Source organism: Capra hircus, chromosome 25, assembly GCF_001704415.2.
Source record: "Capra hircus breed San Clemente chromosome 25, ASM170441v1, whole genome shotgun sequence".
NCBI classification, from domain to species: Eukaryota; Metazoa; Chordata; class Mammalia; order Artiodactyla; family Bovidae; genus Capra; species Capra hircus.
Window position 1 is genome coordinate 2,990,724 of NC_030832.1, and position 24,908 is coordinate 3,015,631.

A 24,908-nucleotide genomic window follows, 5' to 3' on the forward strand; every position below is an offset into this window, starting at 1 on the left:
TGCTAAAGGAGAAATTAAATTCCAAATGTTGAAATATTTTCATCAGGACAGCTGTGTCAGCAGCACTTCCGCTAGAGATGCCTGTTGGGGACTCACATCTTTTCCTGGAACCAGCATCTCACTGGGATAAGCGAGCCAGACTAGGCTTAGAAATCTTGTCTTAAGATATTTTTAGGTCAACTGTTTTTGTTTTTGTTTTTTTTCCCAACAGCATTTTGGTGGGAGCTGTTAATGAACTTAAATATGGTGAGATTTTTTAAATTTTAACCTTTTTTTTTTTCCCAGCTGTGCCATGTGGCTTGTAGGACCTTAGTTTCCTGACCAAGGATTGAACCTAGGCCACCACAGTGAAAGCCCTGAATCCTAACCACTGGACTGCCAGGGAATTCCCTACATATTTTTTTAAAGAATAATTTTAAAAAATGTAATTGGAAGAAAAATAACTTCCAAATCATTCAGGCCTCTGCACGTACCGTTGAGTAAGTAAAAAGCCTTGTACTTATCTTCTTTGAAGTGTTAGAACATATGCAATTACTACAAGCAAGTAAGATAAAAATAATCAAACATCAGACCCAAAAGCTGACATTTAATACCTGAACCTAAAGACAAAGAACAGGCACGAAGCTTCATCTTGGTCACATAAAGAATTCAGTTGTCAGTTCATGAAATGGAGGCAAGGTAACTGAATATGACCAAGAAATACCACCCGTTTCAAGGCAGGATGCCCTCATGCTATGGACACTTAGAGCCATGGATACCTCGGAGCTTAATTTTCAAGACAAGCCCCCAAACCAGGAAGCCATATTTAGGTAAGGGGATCAACAACAAAAATTATTTTCATTCTCCTTCTACTTAAGACAAGAGATCTACTCTTTGGCCATCTCCACATTTCAAGAGAAGAATCAAGATTTCTCAAGCATCCCTGTCACTCGCTAAGCCCTGAAAAGGCCACCTCCTGACAGGGAGTCATTCATAAACTCAATTCTTTAATGAATCAGTATAAACACAAGTCTTTCCATCAGCCTATGCAGGTCAATTTACCTAGGCAAATATTTACAGTCAGACTGATAAAATACAAGGCTTCAACTTTATTAGTATCTTGAAAAAGGCCCATCAACCTTTATTAGAGTTAACTTCAACTCCAATTCTTTCTCATATGGTGACATTATGGCTTAACGAATGTTCCTAATCCAAAGAGTGCAGCAAGCAGCTTTGAGTTGAAATTCTATACTATACAAGCATGCTTGTAAGTTAAGAGACCCTGGGCCTAACTGAGTGACTGGGAAGAGAGAAGCAATGTAACTTCGGCCTATTTCACTGAAACTTCAAGAAAGAAATAATGTAAGCAAGCTGCAATCAGATGAGCGTGCCTTGCCCTAAGACCTTCTTTCTGTCCCGTAATTCAGAAAACTGCTCAGTGCTTACCTATTCTGATAGCTGTAGTAGGCAGCATCTCGAGGAATTGTACATAGCTGCTTCCCGTAGCAGCACAGAGTCTGTGGGGAAAACTCATACTGCAAAAACAAAGGAGAAAATATTAAAAATAAATGCATTTACTGTCATGTAATGCTCTGTCTGATATGGAGAACTAGATTTAGCTAGTAAATTAGTTGTTAGTACACTGAGTAGTCTTTTAATGATTCTTGTTAATTTTGAAGATATTTTTGGATAAAATGGGACAGAATTAGTGTCTAAGGGACATTTATTACAGAGAGATGAATGGACACCAGGGCAGCCAGGAATGCTTGACCCATAAACACTTCTAGCTTCAGACAACCAACTGTTTTACAATAGACTGAACTCCATCTGGGTCCTTCTCAATATACAGGTGTGGCCCAAGTATCGAGTCCATCATATCCTCATAACATCCTCTTTGGCTGAATTCAAAAATGTTCCAACTGTACCTTGCGTCCACAGCAATATCCAAGGGACTGCATGACGGGGTCAATCTCCTGCTCAAAGACCTCTGCGAGTTTGCTGCAGAACTTGTAGACCCGGGATGTCTTCCGATTGTAGAGCCAGGCATTGTTGAACATGAGCCAGACGTCGTCTACATACTGCCAGGGCTCCTGGTACTGCCCTGTATCCAGCTTCCGCTTGATGGTGGAAAGGTCCATGGGATTCTTCACAATGTCAAAGTAATCCTGAAAGACAAAAGGGTCTCAGTCTAGCTGTTCCCAAACCCCAAATGTAAGCCTTATCTGGCAGCTTTACCTTAAAACAGCAGGAAGTACCAGTGTAACCTAACGAGTGACCAAAAAGAGAGCAACTCCTGACCTTCCTCTGGTTTTACTCTATGATGATAGTTACTATTTCTAAGTGTGATCATATTACTTCAAAAGCAAATTTAAAGAAAAAAAGATTAAATGAATAATTTAATAAAAGATGTCCTTTAGTGTCAGATTTTAAAAATAAGATTTTGATCGACTGAATTAAAACGGTAAGCATATTTATCAGACAGTATGTTTTTCTAGAGATTTACTTTTGGTCCTAGCAAGCAAAATGAAACTTAAGACAAACACAAAAACAGTAATAAGGCTAAATAGAACCTATTTGTTCACCACGGCCTTTGCAAGAGCACCCAGGGATACCAAAGTGAGAGGCCCATGTGGTTTATAAGGGACTTTCACCACCAATTCTTTAAACCCACTCTTGTGGACAAAGTCTTAGCCACAAGTAAAGCAAGGCAACAGAGGCTGCATGCCCCAGGCTGGGCTTCCCCGTCTCCCCACATCCCCCCATGACCCTGGGGCTTAATGGAATGGGGTGGGGGAACACACACATTTCAGTTAGTAAGACAAAAGTATATTACTATTTTGACAAAGAACTAATTTCTTTACATTCAGGGGAAAAAAATCTTACTCTACTCAATTTAGAGAGATTAAGCAAGTGTCGTGGATGCTCCTGAAGCACACTGGAAAAGCCACAGTGTTTTCACAACATCCACTTACTGGAATTCCCAGGAGCTGAGGATCCACAGGCTGCCGAAAAGGTAAGGACTCTGGATCCTGTCGGTACAGAGCTTCCAGGGTTGGCATCAGAGCCTGGCGCAACTCCTCCGGCTTGAAGACTGCAGTTAGAAAACACAGGAAACGACACTGTTGACAAGGCACCCAGACTCCTCCTGCAGAGCTTTTCAATGGAAGCTGGGGTGCTTCTGAGAAGGCCCAAGTCACCTTCCTCCTGGCCGTGAGCACTTTCTCAAGCTACCATGCAAGGGTTCTGAGAACATAGTCACACTAGGGTTTTTAAAACTGCATCCACATCACGAGGCAAAACTACCACACTGAGAAGTCTGCTTGCTCAACAAAAGATTTCCAACGCCAAATTCTGTTGGAACAGAAAAAAATTGAAGCTAACTTCCAAATCTGCCTCACCGATCAAATGTGTGGAAACAGAGCCGTGTTCACCAGAATGGACCTTTTCTCCTCAGAAGAAACTTCTCTGTCCTGGGCGGAAGTAAACTCAGACCACCTGAGACAGATGGTTTTGTTACAACCTCACCAACAAACGTACAACATAAGGAAGCTACAAAAATATGCATTCTCCCCAAAAGTTCTCTATTGTCGCCTTGCACAAGTAGCAATCAATAACCACGTTTCCAAGCTCCCGGCCCACTCACTTCCTACTACACTTCGTGGTGTCACCGACGTAAGCATAAACACTGGTTGCCATTCGTTCACACAAGCCCCTCGTGAACTGCAAGGGTGCGGGAACCGTGAAGGCAGTGAGTGTCTTAAGACCCTCGCTAGCACACACTCCAGTGCACAGCCCAATCATCAGAGAGAGGCAAATACTGCGGACGGGTTCTGATGGCTCAGGTCCTAAGTGATAGGAGGTTTCCACTTTATAGTTTTTCGGATTTTGAAAGTATTTTCTAGAACGGATGCATGGTAAGTTGTAAATTTATAAATCAGACTAAAATACCATAAAAATTGTATTGAGTACAATGACAGAAACAGGCACTGGTTGGGAAGTTTCTAGAGGGCTTACTGCCACCAGAGCAGGGACTGCCCAAGTGTCCTGATTGGCCCCCTGCGCTGCAGATCGCCTGGCGGTCAGTGAGCACCGGGGTCACCCAGTAGAGACATTCCCCTGCAGGCGCAAAGCCATGTCCAGAGCAGGTGTGCCCCGTGGAGCTGTGAAACACAGGCAAACCCTGCCCTCAGCTAACCCTTTTTCTTCCAGTCTGCTTTTACAGAGCTTGGTTTTCTTTGAATAACTCTTTATAAGAAAACAATTCTTTAGTTAATCAATAGCTTCTTCATTCTTCTAAATCAGGGGTCAGCAAACCATGACCCACAGGCTAAATCTGGCCAGCTGCCTGCCTTTGTATGGGCCTGGGAACTGAGAATAGTTTTTAAGATTTTTAATGGTTAGGGAAAAAAAGAATAATATTTCATGATACGTGAATTACACAAAATCACTGTTTAGTCTTCCAAAAGAAAGCTTTATCGGAACACAGCCATGCTCATCTGTGCATGTGTGTCTGTGGCTGCCTTCCCCGCACAAGGCAGGCACCGGCAGCTGCCACAAAACCCCAAGGACGCACACAGTCCAAAACACGCCCTCCCTGGCAGCCCAGACAGTTTGCTGATGCACTGCCCCAGACCTGCTGGGCTTCCGGAGTTGATCTCTTACGGCGCTTACACGTGTCTCACTCTGGACGACTGCTCATTCATTCACTGAACATTTAAAACCTATGGCAAGGAAAAGTCATTTCTAACTCCTGTCTTTAACCACTATGTTGATGTGACAAGACTCCAAATGAGTGGAGGTAGCAGTCAGAGGAGCTGTACTTGAAACAAGTTCCTGCCACCGACCAGTGCGGTGTCCCATGAGCAAGTCACTCCACTTCTCTGGCTTGAAACCTTCTCCAGACAACCAGAGGGGCCACATCAGCAGTGTCCACAGCATGGCCCACGGATGACTTGGGGATCCCCATGCTGTCTATGGGGACCGCACCAGCCTGTGCGGCTACCTGAATGGAAATGAATTAATATTAAATAAAGTAAAAACCCACTTCCTCAGGCACACCTGTCACACTTCAAGTGCTGAGGAGCCACACACAGCTGGTTCCACCTCAGAGGCAGAGGTGGTTACAGAGAGGGGAGACATATGGCACTTCCATCATTGCAGAAAGTTCTAGCACTGTCAGGGGTTTTCTAGGGTGTGTGAAATCCAATTCATGATGCAAAATGATTTTCCCGGTAACACTAGGTCATCATTCGCTTTTTGCACTGTGTGTTGACATACACACAGAAAGGGCAAGAGCAACAGGGAACACCGTGGACTCCAGCGCGGCAACATGACCAGGCTGCAGCTCCAAACTTGACTCAGCGGCCACGCGCTCTTCAGGGCTGTCTTGCATACACAGGTTAAACGCCATCTGCACTTAACAAATGTCCTTGATGAAGGAGCAAAAAGCCTTACTTTCATTAAGTCTCAGCCCTTGGCTACATATTCTTTTATTCTGCGTGACAAACCGGGAAGCTGTCAGAAAGCATTTCTGCTGCAGGCAGTCGTCGTCTTCAGAGAAAGCACTCGTCTAAGTGCTGAGCTAAGAGCTGAAGTAACTGCAATTTCTCACAAACACACAAAACTAGAGAGAATGGCTGACAGACAAGCTATGGTTACTCAGATCTGGATACACGACAGACAGTTTCTCAAAAATGAACAAAGTACACCAGTTACTTCCAGGACAACTGATGCTATTTGCTACCAATGATAAAATTTGGACTTTCATCAAAAAATTAGAATTTTTGAAAAATTTGTATCTGCTACACAAGCTTGACAGCTTGTCAAAATTTGCAAGACTTTTTAAAGTGAGTCACAGTGATATTAATAAATGTGATTTTTAAAAAATATCACATAATAAAGTATGCCAACACTTGGAAGATGAGCCAAATTCCCAAATGACCAAAGGATCATGCTTAAAAAAAAAAGGCATACAATGGCAAAAGAGCCAGTCTGAGTACAAGACAGAAAAATTGTAGAGCACGAGAAATTCCGGGCTATGGATTCAGACTTCACACTGCAACCAGCCTTTAAGAAGCTTCTACTTGTTGAATTTTGGTGTAGTATCACGAAAGAATTATCTACAAGTACCTGAAAAGGCTATTAAATGTTAAAATACTCTTGTCTATCAGCTACTTATCTGAGTGGGGCTGGATTTTCTCCATGTCCTTCAAACAACAGAATACAACAGTGAAGGGACAGGTAGCTATGAGAATCCAGCTGTGTTCACTTAATTCTCCGAGAAACAAAATTGTGAAAAACAATGTCACCATTCCAATTATTTTTGTTGTGGAAGTTATTTTTCACAGAAGTGTGTTACTTATGGGTGCCATGAAACAGATTCACTTTAAAATAAATGTTTAAAAAGACATCCAGCAGAGTAGAAGTGATAGATGATCCATACAAACAATAACTTCTCTGCGATGGTCAATTTTTAGGAGTGTAAAGAGGTCTGAGACCACAAGCCCGAGGCTTACTGTCCTCTGTGATCCCCAGGGTCCCAGGGTAGCAGGACTGTACAGCATCAGCCTCTGAGTTTTTCTGCCATCATTCCTAAACGCATCACCTGCACCCCTGAACCACTGAGCCTCGTCTCACATTTCTGTCACCTGACAATTTTCTGACACTGTTTCCTCCTCCCTACTTTGGACACATCTCAGATGGATTCTATCTGACCTCCACCGTGAGCCTGGCTCAGCCTGCTTACTCAGAACTCCAGCATTTTCCCTTCTCTGCCGCCCTCCTCCCGCTGCACTGGTCACTGGTTCTATGCTCCCAGCCCCTGACTCTGGATTCAGTTCCATCTGCACCAGCAGAAACCTACAAACTTAATGGCCCATGTGTTGCCATGGTAGTAACTCTCCAGCATCAAGCTCCTGGTCACCTTATCACTGGAGCCCATCAGTGGGTGTCCACGGCATGCCAAGTAAAGCCAGCACCACCTTGGAGAGGCTGGGTGTGGGCTGCCCCTCAGAGCCCTAGCACAGACCCTGAGGGCCGGTGCCCTCGAGTCCAGCTGTCACCATTTCTAAAACTGGGGTAATGGCCAGTAAGAAGGGCAACAGGAAGGAATGGAATTCTTTTTTTGCTTTAGCTTTGCATCCACATAATGCACTCCTAACATGATGGAAAAGCAGTGCCACGTAAGTCCCCGAGAACACGACCTACTTTTCTTGCGAGGCTGCGAAGGGGACGTGGACTGAGAGGCTGTGCCATTGGTGCTGCCCTCTTCTTCCTCTTTAGCTTCGACCTTCACTTCAGTTTTCTTTTCATCCACTTCCATTGGTTCTGACTTCTGCTCTGTTGGGTCTGTTTCTTCTTTAACTTGAGAAGATCCTTGTAAGTCCTCCTCCATCATCTTGGGAAAAACAGAGTCACAGACACAGATACATGACTATGAGAGACTTTTGTTATCACCCAGCCTTATCGGAAGGCTCCGTCTCTACAGGCTTGTTAAAACCTCCCCGAGTCAGAGCTACATCGATCACTCTCTCTCTCCCACAAGGAGAGGTCGAATGCCTGGGAGTCACTTTAATACAGTGCCAGTGCATTACAGGCTTAAACACACACACTGCATATACCACTACCTCTCCAGTAGTTTTACGTGTATTTCTAGTTTGGAACAAGAATTCCCTCGAAAACTGTGGGAAGGATGGAAAGTCCAACTGCTCAGAGGCCTGGCAGATGAAGCCCACGAGAACAGCAGGAAGCGTGGAGGGCGGCAGTGGGGAGCAGGGGGGCACTCCGCAAACTGGAGCGGCCGTGACCCGCCTGAGCAACATGCCGGCGCTCCCACCCAGACTGCTCTGCTGCCACACAGTGCTGGCAAAGCTCCTCATTTTTCAAGAAAAGCCAGAAGTCTAGAGTATTATTTGTAATTTCCCATTTTAAAAATACTGTGTGGGCCAAACAAAATACATTTATAGGCTGAGTTCAGCCCACGGTCTGCCAGTTTTCAACTTCTGCCACAGGTTAATTAGTAAAAGAACACACCCCGTGAGCAGCCTGCCTCTGGAGAATTATAAATGAATGAGGAACAGCAATGAAAGAGTTGTTGGATGATTTAAACATTAAAATATAAGCCAGTGCTCTTCACTTCTGGCAAAATAAAAATAAACCCATACCTAATATCTAAAAATAAACAACCAATCTGTTTCTAATCTCTTCCTCACGTGAACCATAACTGAGTGGGGTAGTGAAACATGACACGTGTTGGCGCCTCCGTGTGCAGCACATCCACCCATGTCCAGGAAAGGCACCTACCGCAGCCCCGGGCTCTCCCTTGGGCTCCCCAGCATCGGGCTCTGTGTCCTCAGTCTTGATCTCGGCCTTCATCTCCAGCAGTGGCACCTCGGGGCCTGGCTGCTGGGAGTTGGTTTCGGCGCTGGCCACTGAGGATGGAGTGGGGACCCTGTTATCAATGCTGGCTGCTGTCTGGGAAAGCTGTGGGGAAACCAAAATCACTTATCTTTGTAAACAACACAGATGATCTTAAACCCTGTTGCTTACCCAACACAGATCCATGTTAATGTTTCTCAATACTAACCTAATAGGCACCCCTATTTGAGAGAACTGAAGAACGCAAGAGTTAAAGGAAGAGTTCCAGAGAAGTCATCAGGCAGACACACAACTGACTTCTTGCCAACGATGCAGAGATGCGAGAGCAGAAGCTTTCTACACTATGACAGAAAATTATCTTCTGGGAATTTTCTACATAAGTCAGAGAACCTATTTTAAATTCAATTCTTTCCAACAATGATACTAATGGTTTTGTTAAAAGGATGAATAATAAATATGTGTATATACACTGTCAGAAGGGGAATAAGGTACCAATATGGACTTCCCTGGTGGCTCAGATGGTAAAGTGTCTATCTACAATGTGGGAGTGAAGTGAAGTGAAAGTTGCTCAGTCGTGTCCGACTCTTTGAGACCCCATGGACTATACAATCCATGGAATTCTGCAGGCCAGAATACTGGAGTGGGTAGCCTTTCTGTCTCCAGGGGATCTTCCCAACCCAGGGATCAAACCCAGGTCTCCCGCATTGCAGGCAGATTCTTTACCAGCTGAGCCACAGGGGAAGCTCCAGGTTTAATCCCTGGGCTGGGAAGATCTCCTGGAGAAGGAAATAGCAACCCACTCCAGGGTTCTTGCCTGGAAAATCCCATGGACGGAGGCGCCTGGTAGGCTACAGTCCATGCAGTCGCAAAGAGTCGGACATGACTGAGCGACTTCACTTCACTTGGAACAAGAGTGTATAACTAGCCTGTTAACTGCAGGAACAGTGGTAGAGGCGTAAACAAACATTAAGAAATGAAATCTCCAAAAAAACTCTCAAGTTTTCAAAGATTTACCTGATAAGAGTTTTAAGTAAACAAACAAAACATAACATTATAAAGGGATCTTATTCAGAGATAATATAAAATAAGAAACAAGAAGAACACTCCCTATGGAAAAATAAAAAGTCTCATCTTGGGACTCATCTTGGGATTAATTTTGACATTTTATAAATAAATGTCCTCAGTCCCCACAAATAAAGTTAATGCATTTCAGGGGGAAGGAAGTTTTTAAGTTAGGCTGGTAAGAAAACAGATACCATGGCTCAGTGAGGAACAGTAGCCTCGGGCCCCTGGGGTGGGTGGGGATGGCCCCACGTTGGGGGGCCCGGCCGGGTGCCACAGCAGAGCACAGGACTGGGACACAGGATGTGCTGTGACCCTGCCACTGCCACCTCCCCGGAGGAGTGGGGAGATCTGAGCCACAGAAGTGCTAACCTGGCTGTACCATTTTGTCATGAAAAAGAAAGAGCTTCCAGCTGGAAAACAAGGCTGACGGATAAGGTCAAAGTACGTACAATTAAAAACCTGACTTGTTTACCAAACCCTCAAGACAACTAAATCTCAGGGATCACCACCTGTGACAGGTGATGTTGCTATGGACAGTTCAAATATTCTACAGAGGACCCATGTACGAGCTCTTTCAGTTGCTGATTTCTATAAGCTGGTTTAACTGGGAAGATAACCACAAGTCGTGTCCTGCCAAACTTGGCCTCCAGAGCCCATTCTGGAATGAACATACAGCCTGTTACAGCTCCATCAGGTTGCAGACACACACGCTGTGCAGCTGCACCAAGACCTGTGGTGCTTCACGACCAATTGTTCAGGGGCAAGTTCTCATTTGCAACTCTGTGGGCAGACAGCCGCAGGCCGAGGGGCTCACCGGGGTGCCGGGGGGCTGCGTGTGCACGGGTGTCGGCTGCTGCTGCGATGACTGCGGGGTGGCCACCGACGGAGGCTGCACTGGGGTCTGAGGCTGCGGGGTCACCTGGGCCTGGGCGGCTGCCTGGACCGTAGGAGTACTCTGCGTCTGGCTGGCGCTGGGCACGGAGCCGGGAGTCGGGGTGGGAGTCTGCCCGGAAGACGACGCGGGAGTTGATGGCTGGGTAGGCGCTGCTGGCTGGGGGGGTGTCACCCCGGGAGCTGCTGGGTGCTGCAGAGACGGCATGCCAGCGGCCGTGGAGGCGGGAGGCGGGGTCTGATGCAGTGGCGGCTGTGTCACTGGTGGGCAAGGCAGCTGGCTGGCCTGGGGCCCAAGCATGTTCAGGGGGTTGGGAAGAGCAGCCCCCGGCACCTGCCCCTGACAGGCAGAAGGAAAAGAGAGAGTTAAAACTGTTCTCCCCTCCGTCTGACAATGTGGCAGCAGACATAAAGAATTAAATATATGAGAACCTGACACGGTTTCCGGATGAGGTCTGCTGACTACATGGGAACGTTCCGCTTGTAACATGTCATTGACCTGCACACTTATAGTAACCTGCTTTTGTAGTAATCAGACTTTGATTTACGTAAGTGTAGAAATCTCTGGCTTAAACACACACACATACACTCCAGTTACTAGCTCATGTTCCATAATATCCACCAACAGCTAAGACCACTGGAAAAGGTATTTGTCTTTTATAAAAAAATGAGTTACTCAAACACTGAAATGTTTCAGTATCGTAGTTCTCAACTAGGGACATGCTTCAGAATTACCTGTGGGCCAACTAAAAAGCTACTCTGAATCTAGAGCAGGGATCTGCCAACCACACAGGGCCTAGGGCCAAACCCAGCTAGCTGCTGGTCTCTGTCAATAAAGCTTTATTGGCCAGCAGCCTGTCCATTCACTCACGTGTGAATGCACGTGTCTATGACTGCCTGTGTCACAACAGTGGAGCAGAGCAGTTACCCCACGGCCCACCAAGCTGAAAATACCTACAGGACGAACCTGTCGACCTCTTTGCTAGAGAAATAAAATTTATGCAAATTAAGAATTAATTAATAGGCATCAGGCTTCCCTGGTGGCCCAGTGGTTAAGAATCCAACTGCCAGTGCAGAGGGCACAGGTTCTATCCCTGGTCGGGGAAGATTCCACACGTCGTGGGGCAACTAGGCCTGCGCGCCACAACTACTGAAACCCTCAAGCCTAGAGGCCATGCTCCACAAGAGAAGCCGCCCCGGTGAGAAGCCTGGGCACTGCGCCAACAGTAACTTTCGCTCACTGCAACTAGAGAAAGCCTGCACGCAGCAAGGAAGACTCAGCAAGCCAAACATAAATAATAACAAATAAAATTTTAAAAAACAATTAATAAGTATTTACTTAGTGAATCTAGTGTAGTCACTGCCTCTTATTCAATGTTATTCATGTTAAGTTAAATAATGAATCTGACCTCTCAGGAGAACAGTTGGTCTGTTTTAAATATGTGTACATTTGTACACAGCAGCAATCTGATGCACTCTACCAGTTAATAGAAGTCGGGGAAAGGCAGTAAGGTGAGTGGAAAACAGTCCCCGCCAGCGTTACACTGAACGAGTGAAAACACACTCAACAAGAAGGGAACTACTCAAATGGCCCAGCTAGCTGGACTTCGCCTGGGCAGTTTAGACCAACAGGTGCTAAATCATTAAGCGTGAACTCAAGGGATTTTTCCTCCCTCCTTCTTCAAAATCCAGGGTCTCTCAGGATCACATGTGAAGCTTAGCATTTAAAATATACAAACAAAAATTAAGAAAATGACACTAAAACGACGGACAGTACCTGTGGAACGCCAGCCTGCGCCGCCGGCTGCCCCATGCCCACGCTGCTCACACTCAGCGCCCCGCTGGATGACGGGAACTGGCTCTGCGGGAGGAACTGGCTCTGCGTAGGCGCCTGGGCCATCATGCTGTTGGCGTGCGCGCCCATCATGTTCGGAGGCTGAGGCATTCGGGACGGAGAAATGGCCATCTACAAGACAGCGTGAGCCACTGCGTTTAGAGGGCTGCAGGGTCCGTGTCTCCAGGGTGAATTGAAAGAGAGGGGAATCCGCAACTCCCCCCGTCACAGGAGGGGACCCCCCCATGCACTAAGACCTCCCGGCTCCCAGGCATTCTGCACACTTTTCCACGCAGGTCTCTAATGAGCCAGCTCCACACAGTCCTCTGAACAGAAATCAACAGCATGCCATAGTGTAAAGTTCACATACGCCTTTTAGGAGTTCTCGGACTAGTTTAGAAAGCAGCCTCAGGAGAGGACGCTCTGAGAGTCAGCGGATGCTGACACCTTTCCTCTCCTTCTGTCACACATCCCCAGAACTCCCATCTTCTCACAAAGTCACAGGTGCCAAGGAATCTCTCATTTCAGTAAAAATAAGTGACGGTCAAATAATGCTTGTAGTAGTAAGGACCAGAGGGCGAGATGGAGTTGCCAAAGCACAACACTATCCAAAGGAACAAGCGCCACAGGATTCCCAACCTCCAAGCTCCCGCGGGAGAACTGTCCTGTTGCAGCAAGCCCGTCTCAGCACAGCTGAGCAGAGGACAAGCACTTACCCCTGGAACAGAGCCCATGCTGTTCATCGGGACAGAGTGGTTCATGGGGGATGCCGCACGCGGTCCCATGGGTGCTTGTGGCAACTGTACATTCCCCAAGGATATTGGGTTAAATGAATTCATCCCTGTAAACGTACCCACAACAGTTCATTAGGAAAAGCACCCACAGGAACACAGAATGACGATTTGCTAGAGAAACTTGAAGCCAAATAAGATGGAACACACACACTACATACACAACTGAAAGGAGACCAGTCAATCAGAAAAGATGGCTGAGCAACAGACTGCTCAGATCCAGGAACAACGGCACCACCGCGGGGTGGTGAGGCGGTGGGTGGGGAGCAGGCAGGGCAGCGAGAGGAGAGGAAGGTGGCGCGTCAGGGAAGCTGCGAGCAGCTGAAGCCAAGGCAGCACCCGGCGCCAGAGCATCCCAGGGTCCGAGTGACGGGGCAGACGGGTGGGCGGGGCGGTGGGAAGGAGCACCCACCACGCATGGAGGAGGCCTGCTGAGGCCAGGGCACCTCTCTGAGCCAACCCCTCAGAGCCTTCTGGACCATCTGACTCCCGGCAGGAAGCCCGCTCCCATCACCCCAGGCCCTCCAGCTCTTTGGCTGGGCTTACATTTATTGTTAGAATCTGGGATAAGACTCAAAACTTGGCTTTAATTTTGCAAGGACATTAAGCATTTAGAAAGTGCCCGAGGGCTGGCGGTTCTCAGCTTCAGCCTCCTCTCTGCTGACTGGACAGGTCTCACTTTCATGGCTGCCTCGGCCTTCCCAGGGGTGCCACACCGCGAACTGCAACCCTCACCAGCCGCTACCCGACTCTGGGCCACGGAGCCTCTCTGCCTGTAATTTCCCACAATCCTCTGTGAACTCTGAGCTCAATGTAAATGCTGCTTCAGTAAGTCTCAGGACTTGGCCCAGTCCTGTGGCCGTGAACAGAATCCTGAGGCACTGCCTTAACTGTGGAGCAGGAGAGGGCATCAAAGAGCACCGGTCCCCTCAGCACCAGTGAGAAATGCCCCCTGAGTAACCAGGACTTTCCAGGAAGCCCACAGAACAAAGGGCCCTGCTCTTCTGGAGGGTTTTATTGACAAGAGGAGATTTTACTGAGCAAGCGAAAAAGATGCATGAAGAAGCGGCACCGTAACAAGTTCCTCTCCACAGACCTGGACGTGCCGCTGACAAGGGCATGCAAGCGCTTCCTTCAAAGGCTCCTCCGTCCACACTGTGCTCAACAGCCCCCTTCTCAGACCCCGAAGCAGCAGACTCGTCCACCCTGTCCCTGATACAGCACCCTGTCCCTCCGAAGGCTCAATTTCTCTGCCTTCTTGATTTCTTTCACTCTTCACATCTGGTCCATCTGAACAAGTCCCTGAAAAGTTTCCTTCGCAGTATCATCAGCAGCTCTACCAGGTCTGGTGTGGTGTGAAGGACGATCACCACAGCTGTTAGAATGACCACTCTCTCCCTGAACTACTCCACACACAGCAGCAAGGCCCTGCTTTGGAATCTGCTGGATAATGTCACCATCTCATTTCACAATCAGCAGAAACATCCTACTGTTCAGGTCTCAACCTGCCAAGAGCTGTAAAAGCTCTGAAATGACCCTCACCCCCAAACTCAAATGACTGCTTCAACCACGACCAAAGACTCTCAACTTGAGAAAGAACCTCTGGAAGCTGCTCAGACTAGCTGCCAGGAGCACAGGCCCTCCTCGGCGAGCCTGGTAGGCATGGCGCCTGTGCTCATTAGCCCAGAGCAGCCTCACCCGACCCTCCCACCCCCCTAATCAGGGTGCTTGGGCTTTAGGATAGGCCTGACACCCTACTTACAAATGCTCAGAAATGCTTCTTTCCCCCTCCTACAATGCTTTTTTTTTTGAGACTCTTCCAAGAGAAATGTTTCCTCTTGTCCATCAAAAAAAAAAAAAAAAGTGAACGCCTACTTCTGATCTCCTTGGAGAGCTTTGCTGTGATCTCCAAACTTCCAAATGCAACAGATGTTCACACTACCTGTGGACATGCACCATGCTCATCACTGGGGTGGGGGAAGCAATTAGAAAAGAAAAACTGAAGGAAAAATGGAGAGAAAGAAATACACAGGGAAGAGGACAAACCAATAAACTTTGTGTGGCAGAATGTTAAGCCAAAATATGATTTACAACAACAGTTAAATACCTTGAGAAACCTGCATACGATTCACTGGCAGAGGCATGGGCCCATCTACAATGGCAGAAAAAAAAGGAGGTTACTTAAAATAATCCTTTAGATTTAAAGAGAAGAGCAGATCCAAAAGTGCTGTGCACTCTGATGCCAGCACACCCTTTAAAGGGCCTTTCTGTGAGACTCAACGTCTAAACATAGGCCACCACAGCACACAGCCACTACCACATGCTTTCAAAGCGACAGGTTTCCTGGGAATGCAACTCTGTGTGCTGAGAAACACACACCAAATGCAGAAAGACACAGAGGGAACAGACCAGGGGCGGGACATGCAGTCTTACTTGGAGGTCTCACAGGCTGCGCCTGGGGTATTCCAGGGGGCTGTGTCCCGGGGGCTGGTAAGGCTGGCTGGTTACCCAAGATGCCTTGTTTGTGTAAACGCGATCTCCGCTTTTCTTCTAGCTCTTTTTGAATCTTGTATATTTTCTCTGCCAGTAAGTGATAGTATTCATCCTAAAAAGCAGCAACATTCAATACTAGTTATTTGCAAACAAACAACTGATCTGGTTTTGTAGGGTCTAACAAACTAATGAACTTTTAAATTAAAATTATTTACACTGGGTAAAGTATTCAGCACTTCTAACTCATAAACCAAAGCCCAGGGATGCTGTGTGACTTAACAGTCAAGGGGTACTAAGTCCTCATGACAGTTCATTCCACAGCTGAACCTCTTCTTGCATACTCACTGACACAGGTGACAACATAGTATAACAACACTCCACTATAAAGTATACCCACAAATTAGAAAAACTTCATTTACCCCTGTAGTGGGAACACTTTAAGATTTTGCAGTTACAAACCAAGAGAGGTATGCAGGGAGGACCTCAAGTCTTAACTGGGACATCTCCCTGGTCAGTGTCCTCAGGTGAGGAGACCAGCAGGCTGATGGAAGCCCCCCTCCTCCCCACGTCCAGACCTGCAGTCACAGGTCGCCCGGGGGCCATGCGGCTGGAACGCGAATGCTGACCCACCCTGCTGTTGGCAGACTCGTACATGTCCCCTTCCACTTTCTTAGCGTAGGCCACTAGGTTCTCCATGCGGCGATCCTTCAGGGCTGCAGGGTCAGGTGTCGGGAAGATGGCTTGGACACTGAAAGGACAGCACGTACTCTCAACCTACTTTTAGTACAATGTCAACATCCTGCCATTTCAGACGTGACCCGGGAAGAGAAGAAACCGCGGTCTACCTCTGGGCACAGTACATTGCTGAGAGACCCCCAATCTCTTGCCTAGTTCATGCGCAGTCACTCTCTGGAGACAATGCTGATCTGCCAATTTATCCACAAATCAAACACAACAATATTTTGCTATTAACAATAAGTGCTTGACCAACTCAAGAATAATATGATTTTGAATTCCTAATCTTTAAACTACTAAGTACAAAAATTTTTGATTCAAATAATGAAGGAGAAAAAAAAGAAAACTCCATCGGAATCGAGTTGATTAACGTCACCTTCATTTAACTTAAATTGCTGGAGAAATCAACTATTAATTTCCCATGTTAATTGTATGATGGTATTGTGAAGCCATCCGTATTTACTAGGCCCAAATTCCTGCAGTTCTCAGGGCTCCCCACAACTATAGCCTTGAGCCATAAAATAAGACAAGCTTCTGAGTGAGTCCCAGCTCCCCGTGCACTGAGAGTTTAGAAAACAGGCCTGCCCCCGTGACATGGGTCAAAGTTCATATTCCTTTCCAGGATCCACTAGGCACTCAGAATCTGGGATCCTCCAGCCTCCCTAAACAAGCACGTGACCCCCTTCAGTTGCAAGGGTATGATCACCTGGGACACAAAAGAACACCTGGGAGTTAAATCAGATACCCAGGAAACTGCAAAACCATCACACTGCCATCAGTCACAAAGTACTTCCATCACATGTGAGTAACAGGCGAGAGGGCCACGTACAGTTTATGCACTAGATGGCTCCGCAGGTCCTGAGTGACGTGTTCATGCCAGCTTTTCCGAACGCCAGTGCTGGAAGGAGGTGCTGCTGCAGGTATAGTGCTAAGGGTGCCAATGTTCCCAGAGTTTGAGCCATCATTCATCAGGGGGCTGAGGGGAGAGGAAGAACAGGTCATCCAACTGGAAAAGTGACTCACATGCCATTCATCCAACTAAGGGTCTTCAACCATATGTGACTTTAAACTCTGTTATCTGTTAGAAAGAAAGAAAGAGGGAGGGAGGGAGGGGAGAGGGAGAGAGAAGGGAGGGAGGGAAACAGCCCTACACTTTAGAAAGAACCAAGAGTTCTATGTGGTTCCCAGCCCACTTTAACATGTGACTGTCACTCAGACAGGAGCCAAATGAAACAAGGGTCTTACTTTGTAGCCCCAAGGGAAGTTGGAAGAGCTGATTCTGAAATCAAGTTTGGTGGCTGCTGATCTGTTGTTATTCCTCCTGCTGGAATGTTCATTGGGTTATTTCCTGAAAGACAAAAAGAAAAGGAATCAACCAGCTCCTAAATTATACACCTCAAAGTCCTAATAACAGATAAGTCACATATAAAGAAATGATTCTTATGAAAATTATTCTTATGACTCATAATAATAAATGCTATGGCAGGAACTCTGGGAGTTATATTTTCAATAATGGTGGTCAAATTGTATAAATTCAATTGCTTCCCATCACACTTGAAAACCAAAGAAGAGCATTTCTACGGAGGCTGGCTGGCAGCATGAATGCTTGGCGGCTGTGGAAAAAAATCAGAAATGATCCATCTGCAGCTTCGGTTTTGATTCTGGCTTCATTCCCATCACATACACTTCTTCATCTTTGTGTTTTGCATATCAGAAGATAAAAATCATAGAAATTAACTTCACGTGAAGAAGACAAAAGGTCAATTTGTCTACAGTATTTGTTCTAAAGTAAGAGAAAGGTGGGATGCAGGTTAATAGTCTTGTCCCAGATTATACCACCAACAGAAGTGGTGTCAGACTGGAAGGGACATTTCAAGACTCCAACCCAGTCTTCTAGCCAGCAGGAGTCAGAGATGCATTAGGGCAACTATTTCCCAACACGCAACAGATGAAGTATCTTAAAGTGAAAATACTTTATTAGGAAAAGAACCAAACCACCACAACAACCCTGTTCTGAGATCCCTGTTAGCCTGTCCGGATTTAGACTGGTCGGCTCTAGTCACACGTAGTCCACGACCAAGAAATGCTAGGAGCTGCAGAGTCAAGGCAAGTGGTATTGCCCTAATTCCAACCTGTGAGATTTTGCATTTTGAGCCATGTGAAATGCCCTTTATGAAAACTATCCAGACACAAGTGACAAAAATGTTGGTTCATTTGCAAATGTGATTCATCTTACAAGCCTGTAACATCTTCAGTGTACCTGACACTTTAGCCTTTTCCTGGAATTTTTTTATTTTAATCATTTAAAAGACACCATTCACCATAATATATATATTTGAATTTTATTATATATATATATATATATATATTTAAATTTAAAATTTGAATTTAAAGTAAAACCAGTAGCTGAAAACAGCCCTGGGCTCCAGAAGGCTCGTCATTCCCGACACTGCATTTGCACAAGAAAGTTCTCGAGAGTCCTTTCACCTACCCAGGGGGTTGAGACTCCTCATCTGCTGGTGAGTTTGAGGCTGTGCTGGTTGCTGGCCAGGAACCTGAGGCTGCAGCTGCGTCTGGGGCTGGTTCAGGTAGGGGAGTCCAAGAGCAGCATACGCTCGTTGCATGGAGCTGGGGTCTATCGGATTTGGGTTACTTAAAGAAGTGGCATTCTGTTGGCCGGTGCCAACAGAACCAATGGTGTTTTGAATTCCACTAGCTGGAGACCCCAGGATGGCTATAAGAACAAACAGACAAACACAAGAGATAAGTAAAAGGGAAAAGTCTACAAGTGAGTTAAAAACACTGAAAAACAAGTAAAATTTTATCAGAAGACCACTTATGTATATCATGAAGCACTGGAACCCCGCTACCAAGAAAGGAACTGTGCAGGCAGAAGGAGCCCATTCTATTCATTTCACCTGCACAGCGGCACCCGAAGAACAAAAATCTGAAGAGAATTCAAGCTTCTATGTTAGAAAACAACGGACCAGAAAATCAGCGATCACACAATCAAGGTCAGCGTGTATTAAATGTAGAGCCTCATAAGAAGTCTGTTCTGGGGAAACAGCAAACATGGGAAAACAGACATTCTTTGGGGGTCATCAGCCTCCACTGAGGCGAGCTAAGAAGCCCCTCCTGCTGCTGCTCCTCGGGGTCCCTCACTGCTCAGTGCACAGGCACAGAGGAGGAAGAGGAGGAGGAGTGGAGGAGACGCCTAGTTGGTCAGTTCTGTTACTTATTAACCTAATTAATATCTTAATTACTAAAGGTATCAAGTAACAGTAACTTAATTACGATCTCTGACACAATCTTCCAAAAAACAAAACTGCATTTCCTTGAACCCGTGACGTACAGTGACCAGGCAACACCACGCCTTTCTCTGCTCTGAGTTTCCTACATGGGAGGGCACGATGCTAAGCTCTCTGCTATGTGAAGCTGTTCAAGAAATACCATGCCTGACTGAGGAAAATCTGTAGCAACATAAAGAGCTCCATTCCCAAGGGCTTCAAAGTTAACAGAGAAGACCCAAATACCCATCTGTCCATCCGTCTGTCCATCGTCCAAATGTCCTAATCGATTCAACATACGGCAGAAGTTCTGCATCATACCATTGATTCTTATTTTTAACAGTTCCTTTCTTTCCAACTTCCCCAAATTTCAGAGTCATGTCATAAACAGCAGGTTATAAAACTGATACTATAACATAAGATCTTTGAGACATAAAACACTACCACAAAATTTTTCTTTAAAACTCAGACCATTACTGTAATAATAATATCCTCACATCACCATCAGCACAATTATAACATAAACAACTCAAACACTTATCTGAGTAACTTAATGAAACCAAAATGTGTTTTAAAAAAAAGCCCTTGATAATTACATATTCCATACTATTTAACTTTTCTAATAAGAATATTCAGATCTCAAACTCATTAACGCTCATTAGACACAATTATACACACCAAGCACCTCATTATTACAAATGAAAAGCAATTTCCAAGGTACATTTTATGACAAGTATGTAGCTCTTAAATAAGTCATGTATAATACTTTTAAAGGTATTTTTCCTAATAGTTAATACTCCACGAAACTTTAAACACATGCCATTGTACTACTGAAACTGACATGCTGACTCGTCTGAAAGAAGTGCAGTGGAAAAAGGCAAGTGACAGTGGTAAGATGACTTGTTTTCCTATTACTCTGCGGGGTAAGGAGGAACAGACCTAGGCCTACATTGACTTGCATACTGATCAACTGCGGAGAGAGAGGAATTTAAAGAAACAAGGTGTACAAGGCTTTGGGTTTTGGGTGAAGATGCAATAGCAGTGCCTCAACAATGATTTCTTTCTACTAAAATCCACTCATGTCCACACTTCCCCAAATGCCATCCTTTTACCCCAAATTCCCCATCCCAGGAGGAGGGCCACTCCCAAGCTCAAGGCCACTTATGGACTACTTACGGACTTCCTCCTCTCATGGAAGCTGCTGACTTGGTCAATGTAATTTTTGTGTGTGTTAAAAGCACTTATGTCTTAAAGTACACATTACTGTGTTTTTTTTTTTTACTTTAAAAGAAAACATATCTATCTGAAGACAAGCATTTGGTACTTGACATTTCTAACTAATTTAGAGACAAGGAAAACAAAATACAAAGAAATAAAAAGGTCTCTGACAAACAGGCATGGCCCAATCTGAGTCCAAATGCAGCTATGAGATAACATCTATGCTTCAGGGACAAGGAACGCAGGCATTTCCTACGGGGCAGAAGACTGCAAGGGGAGTTACCTGGTGAAAGCCACCACAAACTCTAAGTCCTACAAGCTCAAGATGCTTCTGCTTTCCGTAAACACCCTGCTGGCGTCCGGGCAGCAGCTGGCCTTCCCTGAACCCCCAAGCTCGCCCCGCGGCCTCCGGGCCTCTGCTCCTCTCTGGACACCTGCGACTCCTGCACCTGCTCCCTCCCTCACTTCCAAGCACAGACTCCACGACAGAGAGACAACAGGACAGAAGCGAGCAGTCTGCGCTCATGGAGCTCAGGGTCTGCTGGGAGAGCAACATCCCTATCCAATAATGAAAGGCTGCAGCCCTGGGTCCTGTATCAGAGACAGCGGTCTCTGATCAAGACGATCAAAACCATCTCCTCTTCCCTGCACGTTCCCTGCAGCGGGACCTGCGTGTGCCTCACAGAACTCTCCTCCCACCAGGGCGCTCGCCTCAAGCTGCAGTCACGGAGCAGGCGCCCTCCCAGCACCGCAGCACTGAGCAAAAACGTGAGGAGTGCTAAGACAGCAATGCTCCACGTATCTGGTGTCATTGAGAATACAGCCTGCTGCATGAATCAATTTTACACATTATTGATACTTACCTCTTTGTTTATTTTGGCCGTGCTGCGTGGCTTAAGGGATCTTAGTCCCAGGCCCTTGCAGTGAAAGTGCCAAGTCCTAAGCACTGGATCGCAGGGAACTCCCAATATTTACCTCTAGATACCAACACTTCTTGTTCTTTTTACCATTTTTACATCTTATTTCCTTTCTCAGAGCTTAAGGCTACGTTTCACACACAATCAATGCCCGTAATATCCCGCCACAGTGTCTTACTGCATCTCAGTACAGCGTGGCCCCTCTCCCCGAGCATCAGTCAGCACTCTCCAGAGTGCTCCCGCTCCCCTTCTGCCGCAGCTATTAAGGACAGAAAAGGGCCGGGTTTCACAGCTGGCTCTGTCCAGGACTCACGCCCCCGTGGGCACAGAGACCGGCCCATGGGCAGGCTCCACACACACTAGCCACTGCTGCTGTGCAACACGCGGCTCACCACAAGTTCCAGCCCCCAACTAGTCTCAATAAAACCGCGCTCAATTTGGAAAGCCAACAAAAACGGACACGCTGAATTCCAAAACTTTGTCAGGTTGGTAGGGGACACCATGAGGCAGGCAAAGCAGCCACTACTTGGTCATCACCTGGATTTCCACCAAGAGAGTCAAGCTCAAGTCTGCTCAGGACTGTGGATGTCTCTGCAGAGCTGCTCCCACAGCACAGGGTGTCCCAGGCCCGTGTACCAGGGCAGAGGGACACCCGAGCCGAGGGCCAGGCCCCCATCACAGCCACCACCAAGCAAGAACGCGCACCCTGCAGCAGGTGTCCTCAGCAGCCAAACAGCTCCGAACTGGCAACCTGGTGCCGCCCGGAAGAGCGAGGACAAAGCGCCTCCAGTGAAGGCTATCACCAGGGGCTGTCTGGTACTTGAGCCACAGGCGGCCTCACCACCCCCACCCCCCGCCCCCGCTGCGGGCTGTCACAGAGACACTGGTGGTCTCTGGAAAGCCTGGAGGTGAAGCAGGTGCCTAGCCTGCGAGTGCCTGTGGAGCACCAAGTAGGCATCTGGGGGGCATGTTTTAAGCAGGACTCAACACCGTGAAGGCAGGCAACTCAAACAATCAGAGGGGCCTCAAGCTGGATCACTGGAGAAGGCAATGGCAACCCACTCCAGTACTCCTGTCTGGAAAATCCCAGGGACGGAGGAGCCTGGTAGGCTGCAGCCCATGGGGTCACTACGAGTCGGACACAACCAAGCGACTTCACTTTCATGCACTGGAGAAGCAACTAGCAGCCCACTCCAGTGTTCTTGCCTGGAGAATCCCAGGGACGGGGGAGCCTGGTGGGCTGCCGTCTATGGGGTTGCACAGAGTCGGACACAACCGAAGTGACTTAGCAGCAGCAGCAGCAAAGCTGGATCACAGAGCAGGGCCAAGTAGTGAGTGGCAAGCCAGCAGAGGTATTCAAGCCAGGGGTCTGGGGAGGCTGAGTGAGACGCCCGCGGAGGCCCAGGCAGCCGCAGGCAGTGGGCAGGCTGGGGTGGCCCTGGGCCGATCCCACAGCACCCATTCTCTCAGTCCTTTCGCTCTGAGCTGGGAAACCTGTGGCTGCCCAGAGCAGGGCGCGCACTATCTCAAGAGCTCCAGGACTGACGCTCTGCCCTAAGAGGCATCCAGAGCGGCAAACACGCGGAATTTGTTAAGATGCAGTCTAATAACACAATAAGCCTGGGGGAAGGTCCAAGTCTCTGCGTTTCTAACAAGCAACAAGGGGGTGCGCCTGCAGTTGGGCTGAGGACCATATGCGGAGCAGCAAAACCCCCTGAGGAGGCAACATGAACTCAGACAGGGAATCTGGTCTGTGCCGCCACAGCCACCTTGCACAGGTCTGGGAGTCAGGTGCCAAGACTGATGCTAGATACACACCCTACAACTTCCTCATTAGTCAGTAAAACCTGACGATCTCTATAAGGGCTGGAAATGCAGGATCAGTGACTGCAGAATCTCTGGACAATAACTCGTGGGAAAAATTACACGTAATCTCCTCCACACAGGCCACAGCAGTCTGGGTTTCCTTTCAGTGGCCCCTGGGTAGGCTCCACAGGTGGCCTGGGCAGGCTATCTCAGTAGAGACATCAACGGGAGGAGTTAAGAGAAGCAGGGTGTGTGCAGCAGGCATGGCGAGCATCTGTGGGAAAACCTGCCTGGACAGCACAGCCTCGGTGGACACAGGTGGGTCTCAGATGATCCCTGGGGGTCCTGACCACCCACTTACAAACCTCACTTGCATAGGAATCTCTGAGTGCAATCAGAGGTGTCCCCTTGCAGGCATGTCAGCCTTGCTGTCTAGACAGTTCTTCCCTTGTCACTTAACTGAAGCTGGGCTTTGCCCAGCCCCACCTCCTATGCACACTGACCCTCCTGCCCAGGACTGGCGACACCACTGACTCTACCTCACTCCTCTGACTGACACCACTGTCGCTTCAGTTTTCATTTCTGGCTGCACCCCGCAGCATGAGGGATCTTACTGTGCCCTCATGAACCACGTGCCTCATGAACCTCATGTGCCCTTTGAACCATGGATCAAACCTGTACCCCTTACAGTGGAAGTGCAGGGTCCTCACCGCTGGACCAGCAGAGGTCCCAGACTGATGCCACTGTCATCATTTTCAACGTACACGTGACCCTTAACAAGACAGGTTTCAACAGCATGGGTCCGCTTACACAGACATTTTCCAACAGTAAATACAACAGCCACACATTGTCCACATTGCTCGAAGCTGTGGATGTGGAGGAACCAAGCTGCCAACGTGCTCAGAGGGCTGTGGCCCTCTGACTGTGCGGAAGGACTGCAGCCCTCATCCTGAGCTGTGTAAGGGGCAACTGGACAGAGTCCATCAGCTGCTAGAGGGGCAGAGCCATGCTTCCCCACTGTTGCTACAGCCCATTTCACACACAATGGGCACAGTTTGCTTCAAGAGAGGAGGAACAGCAACAAACGTTTACAGAGAAGACACTGCTGCAACTTTCTCACTCATCCTATCAAACTCCTTGTCCTCGCAAACCCATAGTGCTGGAACCAAAGGAATACACTCAGAGCAGAAGCCTAACTTGAGAAGCATTAGAAACAAAAACATATACAAACACACAAAATACACACTAAAATACCCCACTTTCATTTCTTTCATGAAAATTTGCTACAACCTTGCACGAGTTCGTCTATACACGCCCCATGACTTTATATTGTGAAATCACCCTGACAACACCTTACGTTATGACTGGGAGAAACACTGTGGTTTACCACTTCTGAGGGCTCACTCTGGATCAATCATTACAACAAGCAGGCAGTTATAAAGATGCTAGAAAAAAACCCCACACTCATTTCTTTTTTTTTTTTAAAATAAAAACCACACAAAGTGTTTCTTAAAAA

General features: G+C 47.2%; 1 protein-coding gene across 1 annotated transcript in view; it reads right to left on the bottom strand.

The window, feature by feature from the left end:
• The window catches only part of CREBBP (CREB binding protein), a 121,234-nt gene that overhangs the window by 21,010 nt on the left and 75,316 nt on the right, over positions 1–24,908 (bottom strand). The window contains exons 6-19 of the mRNA XM_018040244.1: positions 18,656–18,898; positions 17,410–17,512; positions 16,994–17,140; positions 16,060–16,177; positions 15,370–15,541; positions 15,044–15,088; positions 12,862–12,986; positions 12,089–12,277; positions 10,235–10,651; positions 8,281–8,460; positions 7,186–7,375; positions 2,952–3,070; positions 1,905–2,144; positions 1,426–1,514 (exon numbers count right to left, since the gene is read on the bottom strand). Of these exons, the coding sequence (XP_017895733.1) occupies positions 1,426–1,514; positions 1,905–2,144; positions 2,952–3,070; positions 7,186–7,375; positions 8,281–8,460; positions 10,235–10,651; positions 12,089–12,277; positions 12,862–12,986; positions 15,044–15,088; positions 15,370–15,541; positions 16,060–16,177; positions 16,994–17,140; positions 17,410–17,512; positions 18,656–18,898 (2,377 nt within the window). The remainder of the gene's footprint in view (positions 1–1,425; positions 1,515–1,904; positions 2,145–2,951; positions 3,071–7,185; positions 7,376–8,280; positions 8,461–10,234; positions 10,652–12,088; positions 12,278–12,861; positions 12,987–15,043; positions 15,089–15,369; positions 15,542–16,059; positions 16,178–16,993; positions 17,141–17,409; positions 17,513–18,655; positions 18,899–24,908) is intronic.